Source organism: Anabrus simplex, chromosome 1, assembly GCF_040414725.1.
Source record: "Anabrus simplex isolate iqAnaSimp1 chromosome 1, ASM4041472v1, whole genome shotgun sequence".
Classification (NCBI taxonomy): Eukaryota; Metazoa; Arthropoda; class Insecta; order Orthoptera; family Tettigoniidae; genus Anabrus; species Anabrus simplex.
Window position 1 is genome coordinate 1636379949 of NC_090265.1, and position 25315 is coordinate 1636405263.

General features: G+C 43.0%; 1 protein-coding gene across 2 annotated transcripts in view; it reads right to left on the minus strand.

Annotated features, from left to right (window-relative positions):
- LOC136863261 (myrosinase 1) overlaps positions 1–25315 on the minus strand; it is a 209232-nt gene that overhangs the window by 127288 nt on the left and 56629 nt on the right. For both annotated transcript variants that reach the window (XM_067139647.2, XM_068225644.1), the window contains exons 3-5: positions 22334–22467; positions 21133–21267; positions 18843–18965 (exon numbers count right to left, since the gene is read on the minus strand). In XM_067139647.2, the coding sequence (XP_066995748.2) occupies positions 18843–18965; positions 21133–21267; positions 22334–22467 (392 nt within the window). The remainder of the gene's footprint in view (positions 1–18842; positions 18966–21132; positions 21268–22333; positions 22468–25315) is intronic.

Below are 25315 nucleotides of genomic sequence, written 5' to 3' on the forward strand. Positions count from 1 at the left end.
TATTCGTTTGCAGACATATTTCACTTTCTCTACCCTAGTCCTAGAGATACTTAGTTCACTACAGATCAGATAGTGGTCTGTATCATCGAAAAATCCTCGAAAAACTCGTACATTCCTAAATGATTTCCTGAATTCGAAGTCTGTTAAGATATAGTCTATTATGGATCTGGTACCCCTAGCCTCCCATGTGTAGCGGTGAATAGCCTTATGCTTGAAGAATGCATTCGTAACAGCTAAACCCATACTAGCACAGAAGTCTAGCAAACGCTTCCTATTCCCATTAGCTTCCATATCTTCCCCACATTTACCAATCACCCTTTCGTATCCTTCAGTTCTATTCCCAACTCTCGCATTGAAATCGCCCATTAGCACTATTCTATCCTTGCTGTTGACCCTGACCACGATGTCACTCAAGGCTTCATAAAACTTGTCAACTTCATCCTCATCTGCACCCTCACATGGTGAATACACGGACACAATTCTTGTCCTAATTCCTCCCACTGACAAATCTACCCACATCATTCGCTCATTTATGTGTCTAACAGAAACTATGTTGCGTGCAATGGTATTCCTGATAAAGAGCCCTACCCCAGACTCTGCCCTTCCCTTTCTAACACCCGTCAAGTACACTTTATAATCTCCTATCTCTTCCTCATTATCTCCCCTTACCCGAATATCACTTACTCCTAGCACAACCAGATGCATCCTCTTTGCTGACTCAGCCAGTTCTACCTTCTTTCTTCCATAAGCACCATTAATATTGATAGCTATAACTTTTATAAAAAGGCGTGAGCGCGTAAAATCGTCAGTGAAGATACGAATATATATGGAAAAGCCCGAATGTGCCAATGTTTGTGTTTACTTTGTGGTTCGCATAAGAATTTCGTATCCTAACGACCAAGGCGGGGGCACGTAACACTTCGTCGTTGGACTGTTAATTCTGTGATTGTCACTTGAAGCATTGGGTCACGGGGAGACTTGTTTTCAAGTGCTCATCATCCATTTGCACGTTTTCTTTCGGTTCAATTCCGTTTGAACAGCAGCAATGATAAGTACGTACGCAAGCACGCAAGTTTGTCAGGATAGTTCACTAAGCCACCAAAAATGAGTGTAGAAGAACGAATAAAACTGTTCTCGGAGGGCGGAATGAAGAGGACTGGAGAAGTAATTCTCTGTAGATATTGCAATAAAAGAATACCTTGGGACACTTCCTTTGGCGTAAGAAAGCACATTTCTAGCCGCCACCACGTGGAAGCAGCAAAGACACGCAAGCAAAAGACAACAATGTTCCAGGCGGCTCAATGTTCAATCGTTATATTCTTGTAAATACTTTTATTTCGTCGCGGGTGACGTAATGTGACCGTATCATCAAAATTAATAATTATTTTAAGTTATATGCTTGGGTAGGAAGCAGGCTGCAAACTTTCTTTGTGTGGATGTTGGGAGCAGCATCAGATTGCGCAATAGAACGCCCATCAAAGCGGCGCCTTACACACCCAGTGGGTGGCTTAGGAAACCCCGAACTAGGCACACGTCATAGAAGAAGCAGCAGAAGAACACTATTTTAGTGACTCCATATTGAAAACAAATGCCAGCGTACAGCGATGCCAAAGCGATCGGGCCAATTTTAATTATTTTAGGCTTCAATAAGGCTTGGTTAACCAAAATGCATCTGTCAGAGCAGTAGAAAGAATATTGGCTAAATTTTGAAATCAGGAGTAATGGTAGAAGAGGTTCTCCAAGGTAAATGCGCTTAAAACAGCTTACGTAACAGGCTTGGCTTACTGACGCTACTGGTGAAGCCAGATGCCTTCGGGAATTCCTCATTTTCCCTCCGATCTTATTAATTAATTGCTGCAAACTTGCCGATCATTTTCAATTCCGCACGGCGTAGCGCACTTGTGAATAACCGAGTCACACAAACTGGCGTAATGCTGAATTCCACAGACTGGTTGATCTAGGAGATGTGAAAATAAGGGAGGGGGCAAGGTCCGCCGGCCACCCCTATCCCTGGCTCGCCTATAAGTTTTTGCACTTCCCAGGGGACAGCATCGGTCGTGAAGGAGCTTTCGACGGGGAAAGACGGCCGGTTCGCTATCGAATTTGCCGCTCCTTTGTATACGAAGTGAACAAAGCGGGAGTGAATTTTCAGTGTTTTTCTCTTCTATTTTGGTGATAGACAACGGAAGTATATGATAATGAGACGTACCTGATACATTGGCCGCGAGGTAGACTGTAAGTTCATGAAATATGAAGTAGGTTTTGTATGGAAAGTGATTACATGATAGTATGCAGAATTTCTGTCGAAGAACGCTCTTGTAAACTAATAATCAGTAGCTGTTAAGGAGAACAATTGATAGGGATAGAATCATGGTATTCGAAGGCCTATTCGAAAAGGAAAGGTAGACGTCTGACGAAGAACTGTGTAAATCTACGCTAATTTATGAGCAAAGCTTAGGGTGAGATTTTTGCACTGGTTATCAGGCGGAGAGAAGTGTTCCCGAACTAATAAACTAGATAGAAGATAGGGATAAATACAGTTGACTAGTGTCACGACTTTATGTGGCGAAAAATCTGAACCATGCGAATGCTGAGAATGTCCGTCTTAGCTGTGTCATAATTGAAGTAGACTAGCAGAAATTAGCCATTATCAACACGGAACCGTCGGTGGTTAAGGAACGAGGTAGTGGAAGTGAATGGTGACGTGTGAATAAGAAGTCTGTAAATTTGTGGTAACTACAATATATTTTCAGTGATCCCTGTGCTATTCAAATGAATTACGCAAGAAACCATATGGAACTTCTAGATCCCAGGACTCCCTTTGTAAATAACAGTAATGTAAGGATAGGGTTATTAATAATATGATTTGATAGGCTAGTTCCGCGTAGAATGGTCGGGAGACCCTTTATTCATTTTGTTTCAGTTAATTAGATATGGGAAGGAAGTCAGTGTATAGAATTTGGGACCCCTTTTAGTGGCTATGTTTGCATGTTATCATAGTTTTGTTTATTTAGTGCTGAGAAGGAATTGAGGGGGAAAAAGGAATAGAAAATCGTGTAGATTAATGTTGTAGATCTCACCTGAGCGATTGCTTAAGTCAAGCAGGGATTAGCAGGTGACAGAGTCATTAACAAGTGCCCGTATAAAAGAAAGATTGGGAATAGAGTCAGCACTACAGTCGTAAAAGTATAATCAGTAGTTTATTGCATGTTAGTGTAAGCTTTGGCTGCAACTGAAGATGTTTGAGAATTGCTGTGCTGAGGTTTGAACGCTTGCCCCACCCCCACTACACTAGTGGGGTTACGTGTAGAAGCTCTGTTTAGTGCTTGGCAGGATTTTAATAATTTAAATTATTTTTATGAATATTTTATTATTATTATTATTATTATTATTATTATTATTATTATTATTATTATTATTATTATTATTATTATTATTTCTTTTCGTATATGTTTGATCGATGATTTCATGCCGATCTATTTTGCAGGCTAGTTTGATGCGAGGTACACAATCTCGGCCCAAACGGGAGAGATAGGAGGCATTGTCCTTCGGTGAAAGGCGAACGAAAGTGTGAACTAGGTTACGAGAAGAAAGGAGTGGTTGAATTCCAACTTCTGGCAAAATGAAGGAGTTTTTGATATAATATGGCTGTTTAATGTGAGAAATAATTATTGGTCATAATGACTGTATGAATTCTTTCGAGCAGGTAGACCCTGCGTTAGCTCAATTGAATGATTTTGTTGACCCAGTGACTGCCGCTATTGAGCGTGTTAAATAGTCTCTCGCCGTGGTGTGAGGGGAGTATACTTGAGTCGTGATTTATTGCTCACGAGGAGGGAGGTCCGTGAGGGACACAGCCAAAAGAATTCGCCTTGCCAAGGAAGTGTTTTCTGTTAAAATGTTGCATTCTACTGTGAGAAATAAGGCAGAAATTATATGTAACCACCACACACAGTCCATTAGCCTTGATCCGAAGAACAATGTAGAAATTGACGATTGTCCGTGACACGATTAGCTAAGTTAGGGTTTTTATTACAGCGCCCTGGATGGAGACGGCCAGAGTCTCAGGTTCAAACCTCACGTGAGCACAGAAGGGATCGACCGCTCGCTCATACAGCGGGTTACAACGGAATGACTACAGCCTTTGTATTTATTTGTACATGTGATTGATATGTTTCTTTTTCAGGGTGTGTTCTTGTTTCTTGTTAATCAATGTCAATTTGAATTTAGACTTCGTGAGAGTCCATTGATAGTAATCGCAAGTGATAAGTTTGTTTCAAGTCGGTGCTTGATTTCATATGGGAGACTTGAGACCATCTATTTCTGTTCCGCGTTTAAGTGATGGATTTTTGATATGGTCGGAGCATTTGGATTAATTATTTCCAATTTTGGTGATTTTTATTGATTTCTAGATATTTTCTGCGGTAGAGTTAAGTTAGCCGATCATTCTAATGCGGAAAATTTTTCATTGTAAATAAAATTTTATTGTGTAATACGGGATTTAGTCCCAAGGAATACTCGCATTGGGAGGGACATGGCTTGCTTTTGTAAATATTGAAGGGTTATTTTATTATGTTGTCATACTCGACAGTTTATGTTTGACCGGTGGATAGCACACAAATAAATCAATATAGGACACATCTAAACCAATGTGGCATATTTGTAAACAATGTAGGACAGAGGTAATCCAATGGGATAAAATGTGAAGGTATAGAGAAGTAGTGTCATCCTCTCGGACATTCTTCGTTTCATAGAGAGGAAGGTAACCATTAATGTACGTGTCAGAAAGGAAAATTTGTTGTATAAGAGACATTACCAGCGATCGTTGTCATCCACATAGATTTTCTGTGGAATGTGGAGGCAACTGCTAATGTCAATGGTAGCACGGACTTTTCCGCTGCTAAAATATATGTTTTGTAATGTCACTTGTATTATAGTTATCCAGGATGTCAGTAATTGTTGTAAATATTTCCTCGAGTGATTAGTAAATTGTTTGAAACTATTTCGTACCTACCTATACCGAAAAACAAGCATCCAAAAACCTCTTCCGTTCATTGTAAGCCTGTGAGGTAGTTAAAGTTTATATAGCCTTTACTCGCCGCGGACGGTCGTCGACCCTGAGTAGCCGGTGTTCAGACCTCCGGAACGGGAGAATAGCATTGACCTTGCTGTGCTGCATGGCCGATGACTTCTCATGTGAGTGTCCGACTCGTTGGCTGAACGGTCAGCGTACTGGCCTTCGGTTCAGAGGGTCCCGGGTTCTATTCCCGGCCGGGTCGGGGATTTTAACCTTAATTGGTTAATTCTAATGGCACGGGGGCTGGGTGTATGTGTTGTCTTCATCATCATTTCATCCTCATCACGACGCGCAGATCGCCTACGGGAGTCAACTCGAAAGACCTGCACCTGGCGAAACGAACATGTCTTCGGACACTCCCGGCACTAAAAGCCACACGCCATTTCATTTTTTTTCTCATGTGAGTGGATTTATGATACAATCCCAATGAGGGGAAGTCGGCACAGGCCGAAAAGGTCCCTTGACTATCGACTTCCGTGGAGCATGGTCCCATGTGTTCGTGATCCGAAAGGGTTGGTTTGTTGTCACATGGTCCCATGAGTCATGGGGGACGGTGGGAAAGGTCCCACTAACAACATAACAACCGTGGTCTGTTATTCGCCAACGTTGGCGGCAGAGTGGGTTATGGATTGTAGGCGGTTGCAAAACAACAAAAGTAGAGATTCACGCCATTTCCGCCACACAATCAGTCGCCAGGTAGAAAGTGACGGCCTATTTATTCACTGGGTGGCCCGATGCACGATGTCGGGTGTATGGTGAATGCAATATCGACGTCTTTGTGCGTGTTTGTTTTGCTGCATTCTGACCAAGTATCATATAACAGAGATCAGTCACTTCCGTGTTAAAACTTCACAAAGAGCTAATTCACCTTAGAATGCTTTTTCTACGAAGATGTTCTTAAACTACGCATTTTATCAGTAATAAATAAAAAATGGGTGAAGTAAAAGCAGCATTAATCTAATGATTCCTCGAAAATACGACAATTAATGTTATTTGTTTCGAAGTGACTTTTAGCTCGGCAATGTAGGCAACGATTTCGTAATATTAACCTCTCACTAAGCAGTAGTTATTAATCCTTAATATTCAATCTTCTTCTTCTCTTCCTTCCGCTTTTCCCACACCTGTGGGTTCGCGGGTGCTAACTGTGTCGCACAAGGGGATTTGGCCGCTGTTATACGGGCGGATTCCCTTCCTGCCACCAACCCCTTGTGTCGAGGGATGTATTTATTATTGCGTGTATCTGTGGTGGTTGGTTGTGATGTGTAAATTTAATTTCACAATTTAATTATTTGATTTTTCTGACCTTATTAGGCTGGCAAACTGGATTTTGTCTCTGCAACCGTAGAGATGATGATATCAGCTAACATTCCCTTGCAAAAGGCGGATCACCCAGCTTTTAAAGAACGGGTGAAGAAGAATGTTATAGACGATGGAGACCTTCCAGGAAGTAATGTTCTTCGTACGGAATATTTGCCTCTCTTGGCAAAATAGAGGAAGGAAGAGGTTGTTATAGCCGTACAGAACAAACAAGTTGCAGTCATGTGTGATGAAACAACCGAGAACATGGGCAGGGCAATTTTCGTTGTTCTGCTGTCTACAGTGGAGCCTTCCACATCACAGGACCAGTATGTTGCGGCAGTCACTTCGTTTTAGGCAGTGAATGGACGGACGTATGCTCGAACAACTACAGAGGCATTGCGGAACAGAAAACTGAACTTTGACCAAGTTGTGGCCTTAGTAACAGACTCGGCCCAATCAATCAATCAATCAATCAATCAATCAATCAATCAATCAATCAATCAATCAATCAATCAATCAATCAATCAATCAATCAATCAATCAATCAATCAATCAATCAATACTGATCTGCATTTCGGTCAGTCGCCCGGGTGGCAGATTCCCTATCTGTTGTTTTCCTAGCCTTTTCTTAAATTATTTCAAAGAAATTGGAAATTTATTGAACATCTCCCTCGGTAAGTTATTCCAATCCCTAACTCCCCTTCCTATAAATGAATATTTGCCCCAATTTGTCCTCTTGAATTCCAACTTCATCGTGATGTTGTGATCTTACCTACATTTAAAGACGTCACTCAAACTTATTCGTTTACTAATGTCATTCCACACCATCTCTCCGCCGACAGCTCGGAACATACCACTTAGTCGAACAGCTCGTCTTCTTTCTCCCAAGTCTCCCTAGCTCAAACTTTGTAACATTTGTAACGCTACTGTTTTGTCGGAAATCACCCAGAACAAATCGAACTGCTTTTCTTTGGATTTTTTCCAGTTCTTGAATCAGGTAATCCTGGTGAGGGTCCCATACACTGGAACCATACTCTAGTTGGGTCTTAGCAGAGACTTATATGCCCTCTCCTTTACATCCTTCCTACAACCCCTAAACACCCTCATAACCATGTGCAGAGATCTGTACCCTTTATTTACAATCCCATTTATGTGATTACCCCAATGAAGATCTTTCCTTATATTAACACCTATATTCTTACATTGATCCCCAAACGGAACTTTCATCCCATCAACGCAGTAATTAAAACTGAGAGGACTTTTCCTATTTGTGAAACTCACAACTTGACTTTTAACCCCGTTTAACAACATACCATTGCCTGCTGTCCACCTCACAACATTATCGAGGTCACGTTGCAGTTGCTCACAATCTAGTAACTTATTTATTACCCTATACAAAATAACATAATCTGCAAAATGCCTTGCTTCTGATTCCCCTTCTTTACTCATATCATTTATATATATATAAGAAAACATAAAGGTCCAATAATATTGTCCTGAGGAATTCCCCTCTTAATTATTACAGGGTCAGATAAAGTTTCACCTACTCTAATTCTCTGAGATCTATTTTCTAGAAATATAGCAACCATTCAGTCACTATTTTGTCTAGTCCAGTTGCACTTATTTTTGCCAGTAGTCTCCCATGATCCACACTGTCAAATGATTTAGACAGGTCAATCACGATACAGTCCATTTGACCTCCTGAATCCAAGATACCTGCTATATCTTGCTGGAATCCTACAAGTTGAACTTCAGTGGAATAACCTTTCCTAAAACTGAACTGTCTTCTATCGAACCAGTTAATAATTTCATATACATGTCTAATAAAATCAGAAAGAATGCTATCCGAAAGCTTACATGCAACGAATGTCAAACTTACTGGCCTGTCATTTTCATCTTTATGTCTATCATCCTTTCCTTTATACAAAGGGGCTACTATAGCAACACGCCATTCATTTGGTGCAGCTCCTTCAAGCAAACAATAATCAAATAAGTACAGTACTTCAGATATGGTACCATATCCCAACCCATTGTCTTAAGTATATCCTCAGAAATCTTATCAATTCCATCCACTTTTCTAGATTTCAACTTTTGTATCTTATTGTAAATGTCATTGTTATCATATGTACATTTTAATACTTCTTTAGCATTAGTCTCCTCCTCTACCTGGACATTATCCTTGTAACCAACAATCTTACCATACCGCTGACTGAATACTTCTGCCTTTTGTAGATCCTCACATACACACTCCCCTTGTTCATTAATTATTCCTGGAATGTCCTTCTTGGATCCTGTTTCTGCCTTAAAATACCTATACATACCCTTCCATTTTTCACTAAAATTTGTATGACTGCCATTTGTAACTCTGTTTCTTTCCAATATGCACCTCCTTCTTAGTCTCTTTATTTCTCTATTATAATAAGGTGGATCTTTACCATTCCTTACCACCTTTAAAGGTAAAAACCTGTTTTCACATTCCTCAACAATTGCTTTAAATCCATCCCAGAGTCTGTTTACATTTTTATTTACCGTTTTCCACCGATCATAGTTACTTTTTAAAAACTGCCTCATGCCTCCTTTATATGGTACTGACTAATAAGTCATACTTTTAAGACCTTCCTTTCTAACACATTTATTTTTAACTACGACAAAAATAGCTTCATGATCACTAATGCCATGTATTACTTCGGTTTCTCTATAGAACTCATCTGGTTTTACCAGCACCACATCCAAGATATTTTCCCCTCTAGTTGGTTCCATCACTTTCTGAATCAGCTGTCCTTCCCATTTTAACTTATTTGCCATTTGTTGGTCATGCTTCCTGTCGTTCGCATTTCCTTCCCAATTGACATTTGGTAAATTCAGATCTCCGCTACAATCACATTCCTTTCCATGTCGTTTCCCACATAGCTGATTATCTTATCAAATAATTCTGAATCCATGTCAGCGCTACTCTTTCCCGGTCTGTACACTCCAGAGGTATCAAGTTGCCTATTATCTTTAGAAATGAGCTTTACACCTAGAATTTCATGTTTCTTATCTTTAACTTTTTCGTAGCTTACAAATTCTTCTTTCACCTATCTCTACGATACATTCTCCAGTTCCGTGAGAAAATTTCTGCATCCATTGTGTCATTTATCAGCCATGATTCAACTCCTATTACAATATCTGGTAAATATATATCTATTAAATTACTTAACTCTATTCCTTTCTGTACAGTACTTCTACAGTTCAACACTAACATTTTTATGTCATCCCTACTTGACATCCAGATCTCCGTACCCCTTTCACCCCTGCCTAGACCACCCCGTTTCTCGAATGCAAGCTCACAGATACGCGACCATAACCGCACGGAGAACTTGCTCGCTATTCCTTTTTTTTCCTGATTAATGTTAATAGATGATGTTTGCCATTGTACTTCCTCTTGAAACAACAATTTACCACCAAAACGCTCGCAGCTGTCTCGTTACTTTGAATGTCAAGATTCTGATGGCTAGTGCGCTGGGGGAGACACACACAGTGACAGTGAACCAAAGGAGGCTCACCAGCCCACTTAGCCGCTATCGTCCTGAAGAGCTGTACCTTTCCATCTGACACACTGGAACGAACGCTTGTAAATTCACGACTGAAGAAACCTAAGAGATTGAATGAATTATTGGTGATACTAGCTGATGTACCTGTGCTTTGCTACGGAATTCATCAGTGTGTACAGAATTCTAGGTTACGTGTGCAGGCTTACACGTTGTCAGTAAGATTGTATTAACCCTTAATCGGGCGCGTAGCGGTCTAAACGACCGACCTCTCAAAGTTTTGGTCAAGGAATCCGTCTGAAGGTTAGCTATGCCCCCCCTCCTCCAGACTATCTCCCCCAAGGGATCATCTAGCCACCTGATAGGGTAGCCCCTCCTCAGACACCCTGTAGACAGGAAGGTAGATGCTCGAGTCAGTCTGCGGTCTTTTACACCGATGCGCCCGTTAGTGTAACTCGTGTCTCGGTCATTGTGAACAGTACGCGCCCGGCTGTGTTTTACTAGATTCGTTTAGTTTCGTGTGCATATACATCTCAATATGGATCCTGCGGAAGAGGAAAGGATCCATTTATTGATAGAGAGTGTTGAAAAGGAAAAAAGTGAAAGAATAACTGCATTTTTGAAAGACAGAGACAAAGCGGTAGGATGCCTATTGGAAGAAGTTGATGAGGTAGCAGAATATACTTCCAGACAGCAGACACAAAGTGATGATGAAGGTTAAACTGACAATCTTCAGGTTAGTGACCATGATACAAATAGTGAGCTATCTGGTGATGACGGATGCGGTGCTGGTGTTTCTGAAGTGAATTTGACAGACAAGGACGGTAAGACAGAATGGCGTACGGACCCAACATTCGCAAGGACTGGTCGTGGACTAGGTCATAATATTGTAACACGCCTTACAGGTCCTAAAGGTTTAGCCAGGAACGTTAAAACACCAATTCAAACCTGTGAGCTATTTTTTCCAGACGATATTGTACAAAAAATTGTCGACTATACCAATATTTGGTTAAAACAATGACAATAAATCTTCAGTGTGTTCACGTAAAGAAAATAGTGCAAAACTGAACTTGAATATGAACTCAAATATACGTAAAATAATATATAACTCTCTTATATACATGCTTTTCACAAAGTTGGTTGTTATGCTCTAAAATTAGAAGTATTTATCATTTGAGATACAAATATTTCTGAAAAAACCGTGTTTTAATTTATGATTACTCATGCCAGAAATATTACAGTGTCAATGGAAGAAGGGGAGGATAAATATGTATCTAGTTCAAACAGCTTCCATTTTACAAACCAGAAAAAATAAATACAACGGAAAGTTATTTTTCAAAGCCTTCAAAATTTATTTGTGAATCAACTCAATTTTCAACAAGTTTTTATTTGTCTAATGCGGTCATTGAGTACGTAAACATGTTTTAAATATTATCTAAATAAACGTAAACTTACTTTCAACAGCATTAAACTTCAACATATTTATTAGATTCCAAGGCCGTACAATAAATTATGAAAATAATCGCTGCGGTCTAAAAGACCGCGCGCGCCCGAGAGTGTTCGTCGGAAGAGCGCGCCCGATTGAGGGTTAAATTGCAGAGCTCTTAACTCTACCCTAGAAACGCGACGGGTAAGTCACAAAACGTCTTTTCTCATATGAAGATTGGGGTAGGGAATTTCATTGTAATGGTAGACCCTCTTGCCTAACAACAGTTATAATCAAGTTGGAGAGTTTTCATTATAATGGCAGACACCTCCTCCCCAGCTGCCTTCTTACATCCGCAGAAATGCTGTATCTGAGGTTTTCCCAACTGAATTCAACATAGGTCATTACAATAACGTCAGTAGGAATGTGGCGATTAAGAGCAATGCTACACTTAAGAAAATGGAAATTGCAACACCATGAAGGCATTGGTGGTTTGTGTTTATTTTCAAGATATGGAACGATGCCATGTAACTATGTAAACGATCAATGTTTCAGACCCATTGGATTGTTGCTACAGGTCTCCCCACGTGATTGGTCGCGGAGGAATCAACTCCAGTACACGGACTCCGGTGTAGCGTAGTTGACTTGCAGTCTGTGCAGCGAAGTATTCCCCGTCAAACATGCCTCAACGACAGAGAAGAGCGCGCTATCGACAATAATTGTCGCCGTTTGAGAGGGCTCGGATAATTGGGCTGTGTGAGACTGGATTATCGCTAAGGAATGTCGCTGCACGTGTTGGCCGACAGGCATCTACGGTACAATGTGTATGGCAGCAGTGGTCAAATGAAGGTACACACACTTGTAGACCAGGCACAGGCCCAGCGCAACAGACAACTGTGAGAGAGGATCGCCGCATCATTCGGATGACCCGGATGGAACCCCATGCAGCAGCAGCGCAAATTCGAGCAGCTGTGGCACCACACGTTACACAACAAACAGTTGGTAATCGCCTGCGTGCAGCTGGCTTACGAGCCCGTGTCCCTGCAGAAGGTGTTCCATTGACCCCACAACAGCGACGTGTAAGGCTGGCCTGGTGTCGAGAAAGATCGACGTGGGTCGACGAATAGCATAGGGTCGTCTTTAGTGATGAATCGCGCTTCTGTCTTGCCCGCAGTGATCGCTGGAATCATGTGCGCCGACGTACTGGGGAGAGGGGCCGCCCAGACCAATCATTATGATCTGGGGAGCTATTGGCTTTAATGTGAAATCACAATTAGTGCTTGTTGAGCGCATTATGACTGCTCGACAGTACGTTGATAGGGTACTCATTCCAGTGGTTGTCCATACGATGGCGAACATTGCTAATGGGGTGTTTCAGCAGGACAATACCCGGGTTCACACTGCACGCATCTCCAGAGTAGCTCTCCACGACATCACAACCTTGGAATGGCCCCCCAGATCCCCGGACCTCAGTCCTATTGAGCATGCATGGGACATGATGAGTCGACAACTGGCCAACCGTCCTCAGCCACCCACAACTCTGGAACAACTGACCCGTGCAGTGCTGCAAGCATGGGCCACAATTCCTCAGGAAGCGATCCAGGGCCTTATTGACTCCATGCCTCGACGAATTCAATATATTACAGCTCGTGGTGGGCACATCCTGTATTGATTGTTGTCCAAACTTGCTGTCAGAGGGACCTGAGAGTGTAATCATCGAATCACAACCGAACACTCGTCCTGCATGTTCAATTGCAGTAATGTAGCGCCACTCCTTCTGGGTGTTGCAATTTCCATTTTCTTCAGTGGATTATATGAAATACTCGACCAAATGAAAACCAGACATATTGTCACTTTTAAAGAACAGTACTACGCTGCGGATCTAACAGTCTAAAGTTCCATAGCTGGAATGACCAGCCCGCAGACAGCCGTGAAAACTATTTGGAGGGGGGGGGGGGGTTGACGAATAGTGGAGAGTCTCAGAGCAAAAACTATGCTCTTTTACTTGTTTATTTCCGAGGAGTACCCGATGAGTCGGAAAACCAATTCACCACACTGACGGGGGAAATTTCTATCCGACACGGAGGCACATTTTTCCTCCAAGCCACAGGATACACCCCCTCCTCGCTGCTACTTCGGAATATAATGTAGAATTTAATAAAAGTGAAAAGGAAAAACGTTTTCTTAAGAAACGGCTCTTTTCAGGGTTGAATTTTGACTTATTTAGTGAATTGTGGTGCTATAATTTGGAATAGCCCGAAATTGTAATTTTAGACCAGGTCGTAAGTGAGCCTCTGCTATTATTCCGTTAAGTGTGCACACTGCTCATTCCAATCAGCGTGTCAGACCAGGGAACGAATGGCTGGAATACTATGATGAACCAGTGTGTTACGTACCAATAGTGTCAGAAAATGTATGAATCAGAGGAATGGCGTGGTGAAGAAGATAGTTATCAGACTCATCAGCTATTTCCCCCAATATTCAGGCAGGCTGTTATACTCGGTACGCAGCAGTAACCCCATATCAGAGATGAATGGCAGCATAAGGACGAAGAACGTTACAAAACAATGGTCAGGGATATGTTATTGTTGATCAATTGTATGAGATTTCGATATTGTAGGCCTTCACATTTAGTTTTCTTCCAACGCTGAAATACCACTCGTATCATAGTCGGTATTGTGACTCTCAATCAAACATCAGAAAATGTATTCTCTATTACTTTTATTATGTAGTACTTTTCGATTGAACCAATAATATAGGTATCTAAAAATTTAATTTTAGGCTCTTTCCCCTAAAATGCCATTTCATCCAGGGTGAATAAAATTATTTATAGCTTATACTGTAGTTTCTCATTCCCAGACTCTACACACGATGTTCATTAAATTCTGTTTACCCATTTGCTCGCGCCTGAATATCTCTGTTATCATAGCCGGTGCGGTAACAATGTATAAGACATAAATGATCGGAAATTTATTCTACGTAACTTTAGTTATGTAGTATTTATCGATAGGACCATTAATAACATAAAGTAAATATTTAAGAATTAAATTGTAGACATTCCCTAAACAACCGTTTCACTTAGCGTGAATAAAATAATGTATAGCCTAGGATATTGTGAGTCTTTCCCCGACTTGACATACCGATTTTCATTCAATTCTCTTCAGCAGTTTTCTCGTGATGTGCGAACATACATACAGACAGACAGACAAACATGACGGAAAATTAAAAAGAATTAAAAAGTCCATTTCCTTGTTACTGTGGACTTGTCCGATACAGAAATAATATTCTTCTCTAATTCTGAGCAATGGACAGAATATACCAAGTGGAACAGCTGCCCCCCATTAACTCAGTTTTATAAAACCCACGTATTATACATACATCATTATTATAGACCGTTATGCCCTTCAGCGTTTAGTCTGCGAGCCTATGTGAATTTACTAGACATCGCCACAATCCTCTATTTGCAACTTGTGCTGTGGTCTCACCTCTTATCTTTAAATCGTTAGAAGCCGAGTCTAACAATCGTCGTCTTGGTTCTCCTCCACTTCTCTACCAGAGAACATACTCCTAGGTAACCTATCCTCTTCCATTCGCCTCATATGACCCCGCCACCGAAGACGGTTCATGCGTACAGTTTCATCCATCGAGTTCATTCCTAACCTACCCTTTATCCACTCATTCCGAGTACCCTCCTGCCATTGTTCCCACCTGTTTGTACCCGGTAGCGTCGTGAATTTTGACCATAATTGGTTAATTCCGCTGGCACAGGGGCTGGGTGTATGCGTCGTCTTCATCATCATTTCATCCTCATCACAGTACGTAGGTCACCTACGGGCATCATTCCCAAAGACCTGCACCTGGCACGCGAAACTTCTCCTCAGACTCTTCCGGCACTAAAAGCCATACGCCATTTTATTTTTCTTATAGTAATATCTTAAAACTGCTGTGACCACCAACTCTACCATCATGAAGATGGTCACGTTCCAAGCCCTGTCGCTGCACGTGGAATGTTTCAATTGGAACGTACATCCTACATCCTTGTAAAAAGGTGTGTCTAAAAAGCACGGTAAACGATCCGACATCGCAACGGCAATATGTGGTAACATTGCCGCGAGTGCTCATGTGAATAGAGAGACATCTCGAGAAGCTCCACGTAGCGTAGAATACATGGAGCTGAAGCAGGTTAGTCTGCTGCGGCCAGTCGAACGAAGAGCGTGTGCAATGAAGCAAACCATAAATATAAATTTTTGTTACTAATTGGAAAAAATGGCGATGGAGAGGCATGCGATATTAGTCCAGGTGTGTAGAACAGAAACCGTAAGCATAAAATATGTATAAGACTGGTTCAAATGCTTACCCGATGGTCAAAAAACACTTGCTATTGCGCCACGTCATGAACATCTACCGTATTCTCCGGATGTAACCCCTGCAGACTTCTTTTTTTGTTTTACCGCCTTTAGGTAATCATGATATGCACACATTGTGCTGACATCCAAAGGTTGTGACATCAGTACATAGATCGATTCCAAAAAGATGCCTTCGTTGTCAGTTTTCAGCAGCTGAATATACGTTGCCAAAAGTGTATTGTGTCCAATGGAGACTACTTTGAAGGTAACCTAAGGTATTTGTTTTACGTCGCACCGACATGCCGCACTCTGGGCGAAACACTGGTAACTTTTGACGATTGAGTATCCTGAATTTTATTTCTAGCTATCTCAATCGGAAGCCATATTTTGGTCAATAATAACCTTGTTTGGCTATTGTCATCCTGGTGGAGCCCTTGTAAGGGAGTCTCTCCGACGAGGGTGGGCGATATCTGCCGTGTATGGGAAACTGTGTGTTAAGGTGATGGGTACTACTATTGAATATGTGATGTATGATTTGTTGAGATGATGGGGATAGCACAAACACGAAGTCCACGAGGCAAGGGAATTAACCATTGAAGATTCAAGTCCCCGAACCTGCTGCGAATGAAGCTCGGTCCCTAAGAACGTAAGCTGACTACGCTGGCCATTCAGTTACACTAGTGTCGAAAAGTTAAGCATAATCACTAAACGAGTCCATAGCGCCTGACAGGAATGTCGGACAGATTGCTGAACAAATGGAAGCTGAATTACACGCCATGTGTCACATAACTTGTCTAAAATAACAGTGTCAGAAACGTTCTGATAGCTAAGGTACACTTTTGACAACAACTAACAAAATTTGGCAATGTCTTCCACAACAAAATATGCTGTTAATAGGGTGTATCGTTACCCCTAACGGCCACACATGCTTCGCAGCGACATGGCATGCCCTCTATCAGATGGTCCATGAGCTCTTGTGGCAGTCGATCCCATTCCTCCGAAAGGGCAATGCGAAGGTCTTGGAGGGTCCTTGGTGGAGGATGACGGGATGCAGTTCGCCTCCCCAATGTATCCCAGGCATGTTCTATAGGATTCAGATCCGTAGATCTCGCTGGCCAGTCCATGCGATGAATGTCTTCCCCAGCCAGAAATTCATCCGCCAGAGCAGCGCGGTGCGGTCGGGCATTACCGTCCATTAAGAGGAAGTCTGAACCAACCGCACCTCTGAAGAGTTGAACATGTGATCTCAGTATCATCGAACGTTAACAGTGCTCCTCGGACCACCCATGAAGATGTGCAGGTGCGTACGTCCATTCAACATGATGCCGCTCCACATCATGGCGCCACCACCAATACAATGGCCCCGTTCCACGATGTTCCTCCAGATTAATGTGTGACGGGAATCGTTCTGCAAACTTAAGCGGGATTCATCTGTGAAGAGCACTTGGCTCCATTCGTTCGATGTCGACGGCTCCACAGTAAACGGGTCCGTCTCTATGCTGGAGTGAGCGGGATGTACACCGTTGGACGTCGGGCAAAGAGCCCTGCTGTTCTGAGCCTCCGGTACACAGTCTGCCGGGAAACGGCAACTCCTGAGACGGCTGCAAGCTCCGCTAACATTTTCTTGCAGATGCACTCCGATTTAGTCGGGCAGTTAAGGCCAGATATTGGTCCTGCTGTGGGGTGGTTACCCTTGGTCGACCTGGTTCTGGCCAACGACTAACATCTCCAGTGTCTCGAAATAGTCTCCAAAACCTGGAAATTACACTTTATGGCACATTCAAAGATACGGTGACATCGGTCTGTGTCTGGCCTGCTCCCAGGCGGCCGAGTATTCTAAAGACTAGTACACACCTAGCGACAAAGTCACGGGACATTGTATGGGGACAGTTGCGAGACACTGTCCCTAGACTGTTGCGATACAATGTCCCGTGTCCACATCCATAGAGCCAGTTGCACCGCAGGAATCGGCGCGAAATGGCGCAAGAAATTGCTTTATGTGCTCTTAATGTTGTGAATCTTTTTCATCTCGTGAATGGACACAGTGAACTTTTTAGCCAGAGACTCCATTGCTTCCCTCCTTTTGTCTCTGTTTTTATACTCGGTAGACATAACATCCCAAAGGCAAGGGATGGTGTGTAAATCCTCCATGATTTTTAGAGTAGTTTCCATCGCAAAACAATAGAATACGAAACACAACACCAACACTTGGCGGCTATCTGCACACTGGCATCGGCGTGTCTCGCGACACGTCCAGACTATATCATGTTGCGCAACATTTGTATCATGTATCCCATTTCGAATGGGAAACCTGCGACATGCAACTTTTGTATCGCGACAGTCCCAAACACGGAAAAAATGTCGCTGGACATCCCTGGAACTCGTCGCGATACACGTGTTCCGCAACTTTGTCGCTTGGTGTGTACTAGTCTTAACCTGCAAAACGGGGTCCAAATGCGTTGTTATACCATTATGTTGTCACGTTCACCACGAGGCTACACTCTGCACGCTACAACAGGGCAAACACGACTGAGGGAATATGGGGCGCAGGCACTGGCTGTGTTAACCTTGCGGTTACGCCACTAGTCAAAGCAGGGAACACTCCTTTCCTGTACAGAGCGAACACGTAGGGTTGGTAGGTGCATATATCGTGCGATTTGCGGTCTATTTCCTGTTGCTCCGACTCGTAACTTATGGTTAACTTTTGGACACTAGTGTAGTAAGCCGGCCACGTACTGTGTACTGCTGCAACTCTGCGATAGCTACCACCACTGTACAGCCATGCATTGTGTTTAAAATTGAATGAATAAAAACACTCCTGAACTCTCTTTAAATGAAGACAAGGATATTTTTTTGGAAACGGAGAATTCACTTCTCCTTTAGCAGGTTAGCAATCCTTATTTGCTAACACGGCGGGACCATGCACTTGATCTGCCACTGCTAAGCTGAGTCCTGGAGGGGCGTGTCAAATCCAGCTGATGAGCCCAAATGGCACGTCTGGGCGAAACTCTGCAAATTGCACATGACCTAACCACCCAAACGCTGGTTCTATTCATGTGATTGTAAAATCTGCGGCCGTGAAAGCCATTTTTTATAAGGATAATTATATTACGAGCGAAGTATTTAATATAGAATAGACTTATACTGTTAAATTATAAACTCACCCTGTCACCAAAGTTCTCGTAGAGGGTCCTGGCGTAGTCCTCAAAGTAATCCACTATTAAGGGGTTTGTCCATCCTCCAAGATCTTGTAACCACTGCGGAAGATCCCAGTGGTACATAGTGACCTGAAAAGTAACCGTCATTGAAGTAAAGCATCTGTGATATTGAAAGAACTGTGCAGACAATCCCTAGAGAGATTAAGACCCCAGATTTTAACGCAAAATGATTCATACTCAAGGCTTGAAACAAACTGAAATTGAAGGAAAAGACGTTGGGTTTCACAAATGTGGTAATAATAGTAATATTAATAATAACAATAGTACTACCAGCTGTGTAGCATAGTTGATGGACGCGCTCGCTTTCTATGTTCATGGTTGCGAGAACAAAATCATCGCTGTTCGGGGAAAATGTCATATCTCAAATGCTTTTCCTAGCCATTAATTTCCTTAAAACTGGTTATGCCTTCCTGCCACATATGGATATTTATTCCATCAGAACAAAGTTCGTTGTGTTCATTTTCCTATGAAAGAACCTTAATGTACTTAAGGTTCATTTTCCTTTACACGTTAGCACACGGAAATGAACAGAACGAAAATTGTTCTCGTGGACTGCATATCCGTATATGGCTGGTAGGCGTGATCAGTCTCGCGGAAAATAATGGAAAGGAAGAACATTTGGAAATATGACCTTTTTTACCGAACGGTGACGAACTATTCGTACAGACACTGGAGAATACAAAAATTGGAATAGTATTTGTCTTGGTGGATGCCACTAAGCTCTGAATACTTGCTAGCCCCGCGCTTATTCGGCCATAAATCTATTAAGTTTCTCTACGGTAGTTTCTTGAATATTAGCATTTTTCATTTTCGCCCTTATTGATGTAATTCAGATGCAGAGAGAATTATAAAATGGCACATGCAATCTTCAAGGCATAAATTAGCAAGAGGAAAGGAATGTCGCTGATGAACATTGCAGGGAAGATGAACAGTACGAACTACCTATGCCTACTGGTAACTGGTATACAAACCTCGGGACCACTTATTAGGACACTAAGCCATTGTATGTGGTTCACGAACTAGGACACGACTACGGTAACACTCACCAGTTCTTCTTCATCTTTATATGTTTACCCTTCACTGTCGGTTTTCCCTCGGACTGTGGGACAGTGTCCTAGAGCGTGAGATATTGCGTCGGGAATAAAAATGGGGAGAATGACCAGTACCTCGCCCAGGCGGCCTCACCTGCTATGCTGAACAGGGGCCTTGTAGGAGGATGGGAAGATTGGAAGGTACAGACAAGGAAGAGGGAAGTGAGCGGCCGTGGCCTTATGTTAGGTACCATCCCGGCATTTGCCTGGAGGAGAAAAGGGAAAGTTGTGCGGGAATTCGGCTTCACACGATCAACCGTGTCCAGGGTTATCGTGAATGGTTGAATGCGCGTGTTACCGTCCACAACAGACGAAATCGCATTTTCCATCCATCGGGCATCGACCACCATACCCCGTTCGAACGGTGTCAGCTCACGACGATGTTCCATGTTACACCTGTCACATGCACAGCCACTGCTCACAAGGTCTCCTATACAACTGCTGTTGGCACAGGGGGCGTCTGGTGCGCAGACAATACACCTGCGCATCAGTGCTCCGCTATCCCATGACATTTGCTCAGTCAGTGTATTTCTCCACGGAGGGTTAGAGTCAGGAAGGGTATCCGAATGTAAAAGAGGATCAGATACACATTGGTGACATTCTTAGTACCACAGACCTCACTACGTGTGAGAAAACCAGTGGAAGAACAACAACAATTACAACAGAATAGTTTTCTGCCTTAAGTCTGTAGTCTTCGATAGGTTCGAACCCCACTGTCGGCAGCCCGGAAGATGGTTTTCCGTGGTTTCCCATTTTCACACCAGGCAAATGCTGGGGCTATACCTTAATTAAGGCCACGGACGCTTCCTTCCCATTCCTAGGCCTTTCCCATCCCATCGTCGCCATAAGACATATCTTTTTCGATGCGACGTAAAGCAAATACAAAAAAAAAGTAAGAGTCTTCGATAACATTCTACCTATAATCATGGTGGCACAATTAGTGCCTTGTAGTAACCATTCTAGATATTAATGGTCACTGAAACTCTAAAATTATCTACAATATCCATAGACGTTACGTGCGTTTACAAAATTACCTCGAAATTGGACTATTCCTTCAGGCGCTCAAACCATTTTCTTGCCAGTGAGTGTATTAGACTTACCAACAGAATTTGATGAACAAATTTATTTTATCGCAGTTTTCTTACCATTGGCTGTATCCCATTATTCAGCAGCTCATTAATCAGGTTATTGTAGTAATCAATTCCTGCTTGGTTTATATTGTCCACTTGTCCCGTCGGCAAGATGCGGGGCCACGAGATAGAGAACCGGTAGAAATCCACCTGTGAACAAAGAATAATGGAAAAAACTATGATCTGTTTTGCAGTCAGTGACCGGGTCAGAGATGGAATGAATTATCTTGTGGCGAGGATAGAAATATTGTGCCGGCTACCGAAGCCTGTCACCGAGCTCGATAGCTGCAGTCGCTTAAGTGCGGCCAGTATCCAGTATTCGGGAGATAGTAGGTTCGAATCCCACTGTCGGCAGCCCTGAAAATGGTTTTCCGTGGTTTCCCATTTACACACCAGGCAAATGCTGGGGCTGTACCTTAATTAAGGCCACGGCCGCTTCCTTTCCACTCCTAGCCCTTTCATGTCCCATCGTCGCCATAAGACCTATCTGTGTCGGTGCGACGTAAAGCAACTAGCAAAAAATAAAAAATAAAAGCGAAGCCTGTCGCACTCCTCTGGGGCAATGATTAATGACTGACATATGAAATGTAATGATATTGGAGAGTGTTGCTGGAATGAAAGATGACAGGGAAAACCGGAGTACCCGGAGAAAAACATGACCCACCTCCGCTTTGTCGAGCACAAATCTCACATGGAGTGACCGGGATTTGAACCACAGAACCCAGCGGTGATTGGCCGACGCGCGGCCGCCTGAGCCACGGGGGGCTTCAAACACAGAATAATGTGTATACCCCTAATATCTAAAGTTGCTTTCTGACAGTTCTAAGAGGGAGGTCCGTTTACTGCCTGCCGGGGCGGGATAAAGGGAGTGGGGGGTATGGTTGCCATGGAAACGAGGGTGACCAGTTCGTCTTGCTTGGAGTTGCCAAACCTCTCACTTCTGAGTTACATCTTGTCACAAGCAGTTTAGATAACGGAACATGAGACCAAGTCAGTCACACTCTGGCCAGATAGTCTACAACAGATCACAGCGGGTCGAATGAACGAGGGAACAAGTGAGCCGGAAGCGAGGGGTAAGAGACAGGAATGCTGCAATGTGCCAACATCGTGAAATGGCACGTCCAGCCCTAGCCGTCAGAGCTCATCTTTAGTTATTAGAGGTACAGTTCAAAATGCTTGGAGACTGTACATTAATGAATGCGAGACGACCACTTACCCCCAGTTCCTTGAGCAGCCTGACGTCCTCTTTGTACAGATGGTATGAGTCGCAGGCTACGTCGCCATTCTGCCCATCCTCTGTAAAATTGGGCTGTGTGTGCATCAGGTGGTCCCAAATGCTCTCTCCCTTACCTGAAAAGAAAATGAGGCGTTTTCTAACATAGTTTTTTCTACGTGTTTTGAACATTATTAACTTGTACGGAAACTGCCTGCGGTGCATTGTAATATGTTGTGACCGTACATAAATTGCAGTAAGGTAGGCCGAATATTAGGAGGAAGAACCTCTTTTTTTAATTAAATGAAATTAAATTGTTCGTTAATATCTCCATGGTGTGCCCGAATCCGGAAAATAATATTTTTTTTTTTACTTTAATTCATAACCAGTAAGCCTCCTTGGCTTAGACGGCAGCGCGTCGGCCTCCCAACGCTGGGTTCCGTGGTTCAAATCCCGCTCACTCCATGTGAGATTTGTGCTGGACAAAGTGGAGGCGGGACAGGTTTTTCTCCGGGTACTCCGGTTTTCCCTGTCGTCTTTCATTCCAGCAACACTCTTCAATATCATTTCATTTCATCGGTCAGTTATTAATCATTGCCCCAGTGGAGTGCGACAGACCTCGCCAGCCGGCACAATTCCTATCCTTACCGCAAGAAGGGGGCTTCATTCATTCCATCCCTGGCCCGGTCATGACTGGAAAACAGGTTGTAGGTTTTCATTTACTTTAAGTCACAACCACTTAAAAGTTAGTACTATGGATAGTATAAAACTACCGGGTGAGTTGGCCGTGCGATTAGGGGCGCACAGCTGTGAGCTTGCATCCGGGAGATTGTGGGTTCGAACCCCACTGTTAGCAGCCATGAAGATGGTTTTCCGTGGTTTACCATTTTCACACAAGGCAAATGCTGGGGCTGTACCTTAATTAAGGCCACGGCCGCTTCCTTCCCTTTCCAAGGCCTTTCCTATCCCATTGTCGCCATAAGACCTATCTGTGTTGGTGCGACTTAAAGCAAACAGCAAGAAAGTATAAAACTATTTCGTAATTAACACACATACCAAACACATTTACTTCTTCTTTATCTGTTTACCCTCTAGGATCGGTTTTTCCCTCGGACTCAGCGAGGGATCCCACCTCTACCCCCTCAAGGGCAGCTTGAGCTTCAGACTCTGGGTCGGGGATACAACTGGGGAGAATGACCAGTTCCTCGCCCAGGCGGCCTCACCTGCTATGCTGAACAGGCGCCTTGCGGGGGGATGAGAAGATTAGAAGGGATAGGCAAGGAAGAGGGAAGGAAGCGACCGTGGCCTTAACTTAGGTACCATCCCGGCATTTGCCCGGAGGAGAAGTGGGAAACCACGAAATACCACTTCCAGAATGGCTGAGGTGGGAATCGAACCCACCTCTACTCAGTTGACCTCCCGAGGCTGACCGGCCCCTGTTCCAGCCCTCGTACCACTTTTCAAATTTCGTGGCAGAGCCGGGAATCGAACCCGGGCTTCCGGGGTTGGCAGCTAATCACACTAACCACTACACCACAGAGGTGGACCATTTTTACTACTGCTACCGTAAAGAGAGTGAAGAAACTTCAAAATATTCCAACTCTTCTCCCAAAATGTTATGAAGGTGAAACCTTTCCGAGCATTAAGGATGATAAAGTGGCCAGCTTTCAGTGGCCACGTCTCTCTCCAGGAATGAACCTGAACGTTTCGGTCGTACACTGAGTTGATCCCATGGCCATAAAGCGCTAGCTGCATTAATAACAGCCTATACCGACAGCAAGTTGTGTGTGAAGATGTGTTATGTATTCAAAAACAAGTGTACGCTGGAAAATGCCTCCAGTTAAATCAATCAAATCAATCAATCATCACTGATTTTCATTTAGGACGGTTGCCCAGGTGACAGATTCCCTATCATACGATAGGCTGCACAAAGTCGAAGCGGTTATGAATAGCTTCGAGATAAGGCAAGAGCTTCTTGTTGGCTCCCAAGTCTCTGCATAATCAACCCTTCTAATAAATCCCCAGTTTCCTTGAGGTCGAAGTTCATGGAATTCAGGTCCGCGATAAAGTCGCTTAAAGAGGAGATAAATAGTCTGGAGAGTAAACTGGAAAAACGTGGTGAACTAAGGAATGAATGTAAGCAATAGCGTAGACGAAATTGCTCGCTGATTTACAGTGTTACCAAGGAACCAAACGAAGACATTTATAAGAAAAAGTCACGGGTGTCTTTTCGAATCATCTATACGTAGAAATGCCGCTGGGAGGGTTCGACATAATCCACCGAGTTGGAAAGCCTCGGACGAGAGCAGCTGATATAGTAACAGCAATTAAACGGCCGATTATTGTGAAGAGCGCGGGCTATGCTTGTAGAGTACTGAACGCAAGCTGATATACACGAAAATATTGATCACTGAATCGCTGACAAGAACATGTAAATCACCATCATTAGTGTTGTCTATGAAACCATTCTTTTCTGTTCTCAGCTCCAAGTTTCATTTCATAAGAAGAGCCATAATGAAGACTCTGTACCAAGTCTTGAAGGAAGTTTTTCCTCAGTCGCCCTCGGTCTTTTTCCCCGTGAGTTTTCCTTACAGCAGATTGGTAAGAAAGATATTGTGTCGCAAGGTGTGGCCAGTGAATTTAGCTCATGTTCTAATATCGTTAACATCAGTTCTCTCTTCCCCTGAATTTATTCTGGAACACTTCTGTTTGTTCTCTTTTCAATCTATTTAATCCTTACTATTCGTCTCCAGACACAGATCTCAAACGCTTCCAGTCGTTTCCAATCCTGATCTCTGATTGTCAAAGTTTAACAGCCATACAATGTGCTCACACTCCATGAAAATGAAATCACAAATTTCTTCCTAACTCCAAAATCTAAATTTGCACTGATTAAAAGATTTCTCTTATTACTAAACGCCTGTTTGGCAAGTGCTATTCGCGTTTTGATCTCTTTGTAACACCTTTTGTCATTGGTGATCAGGC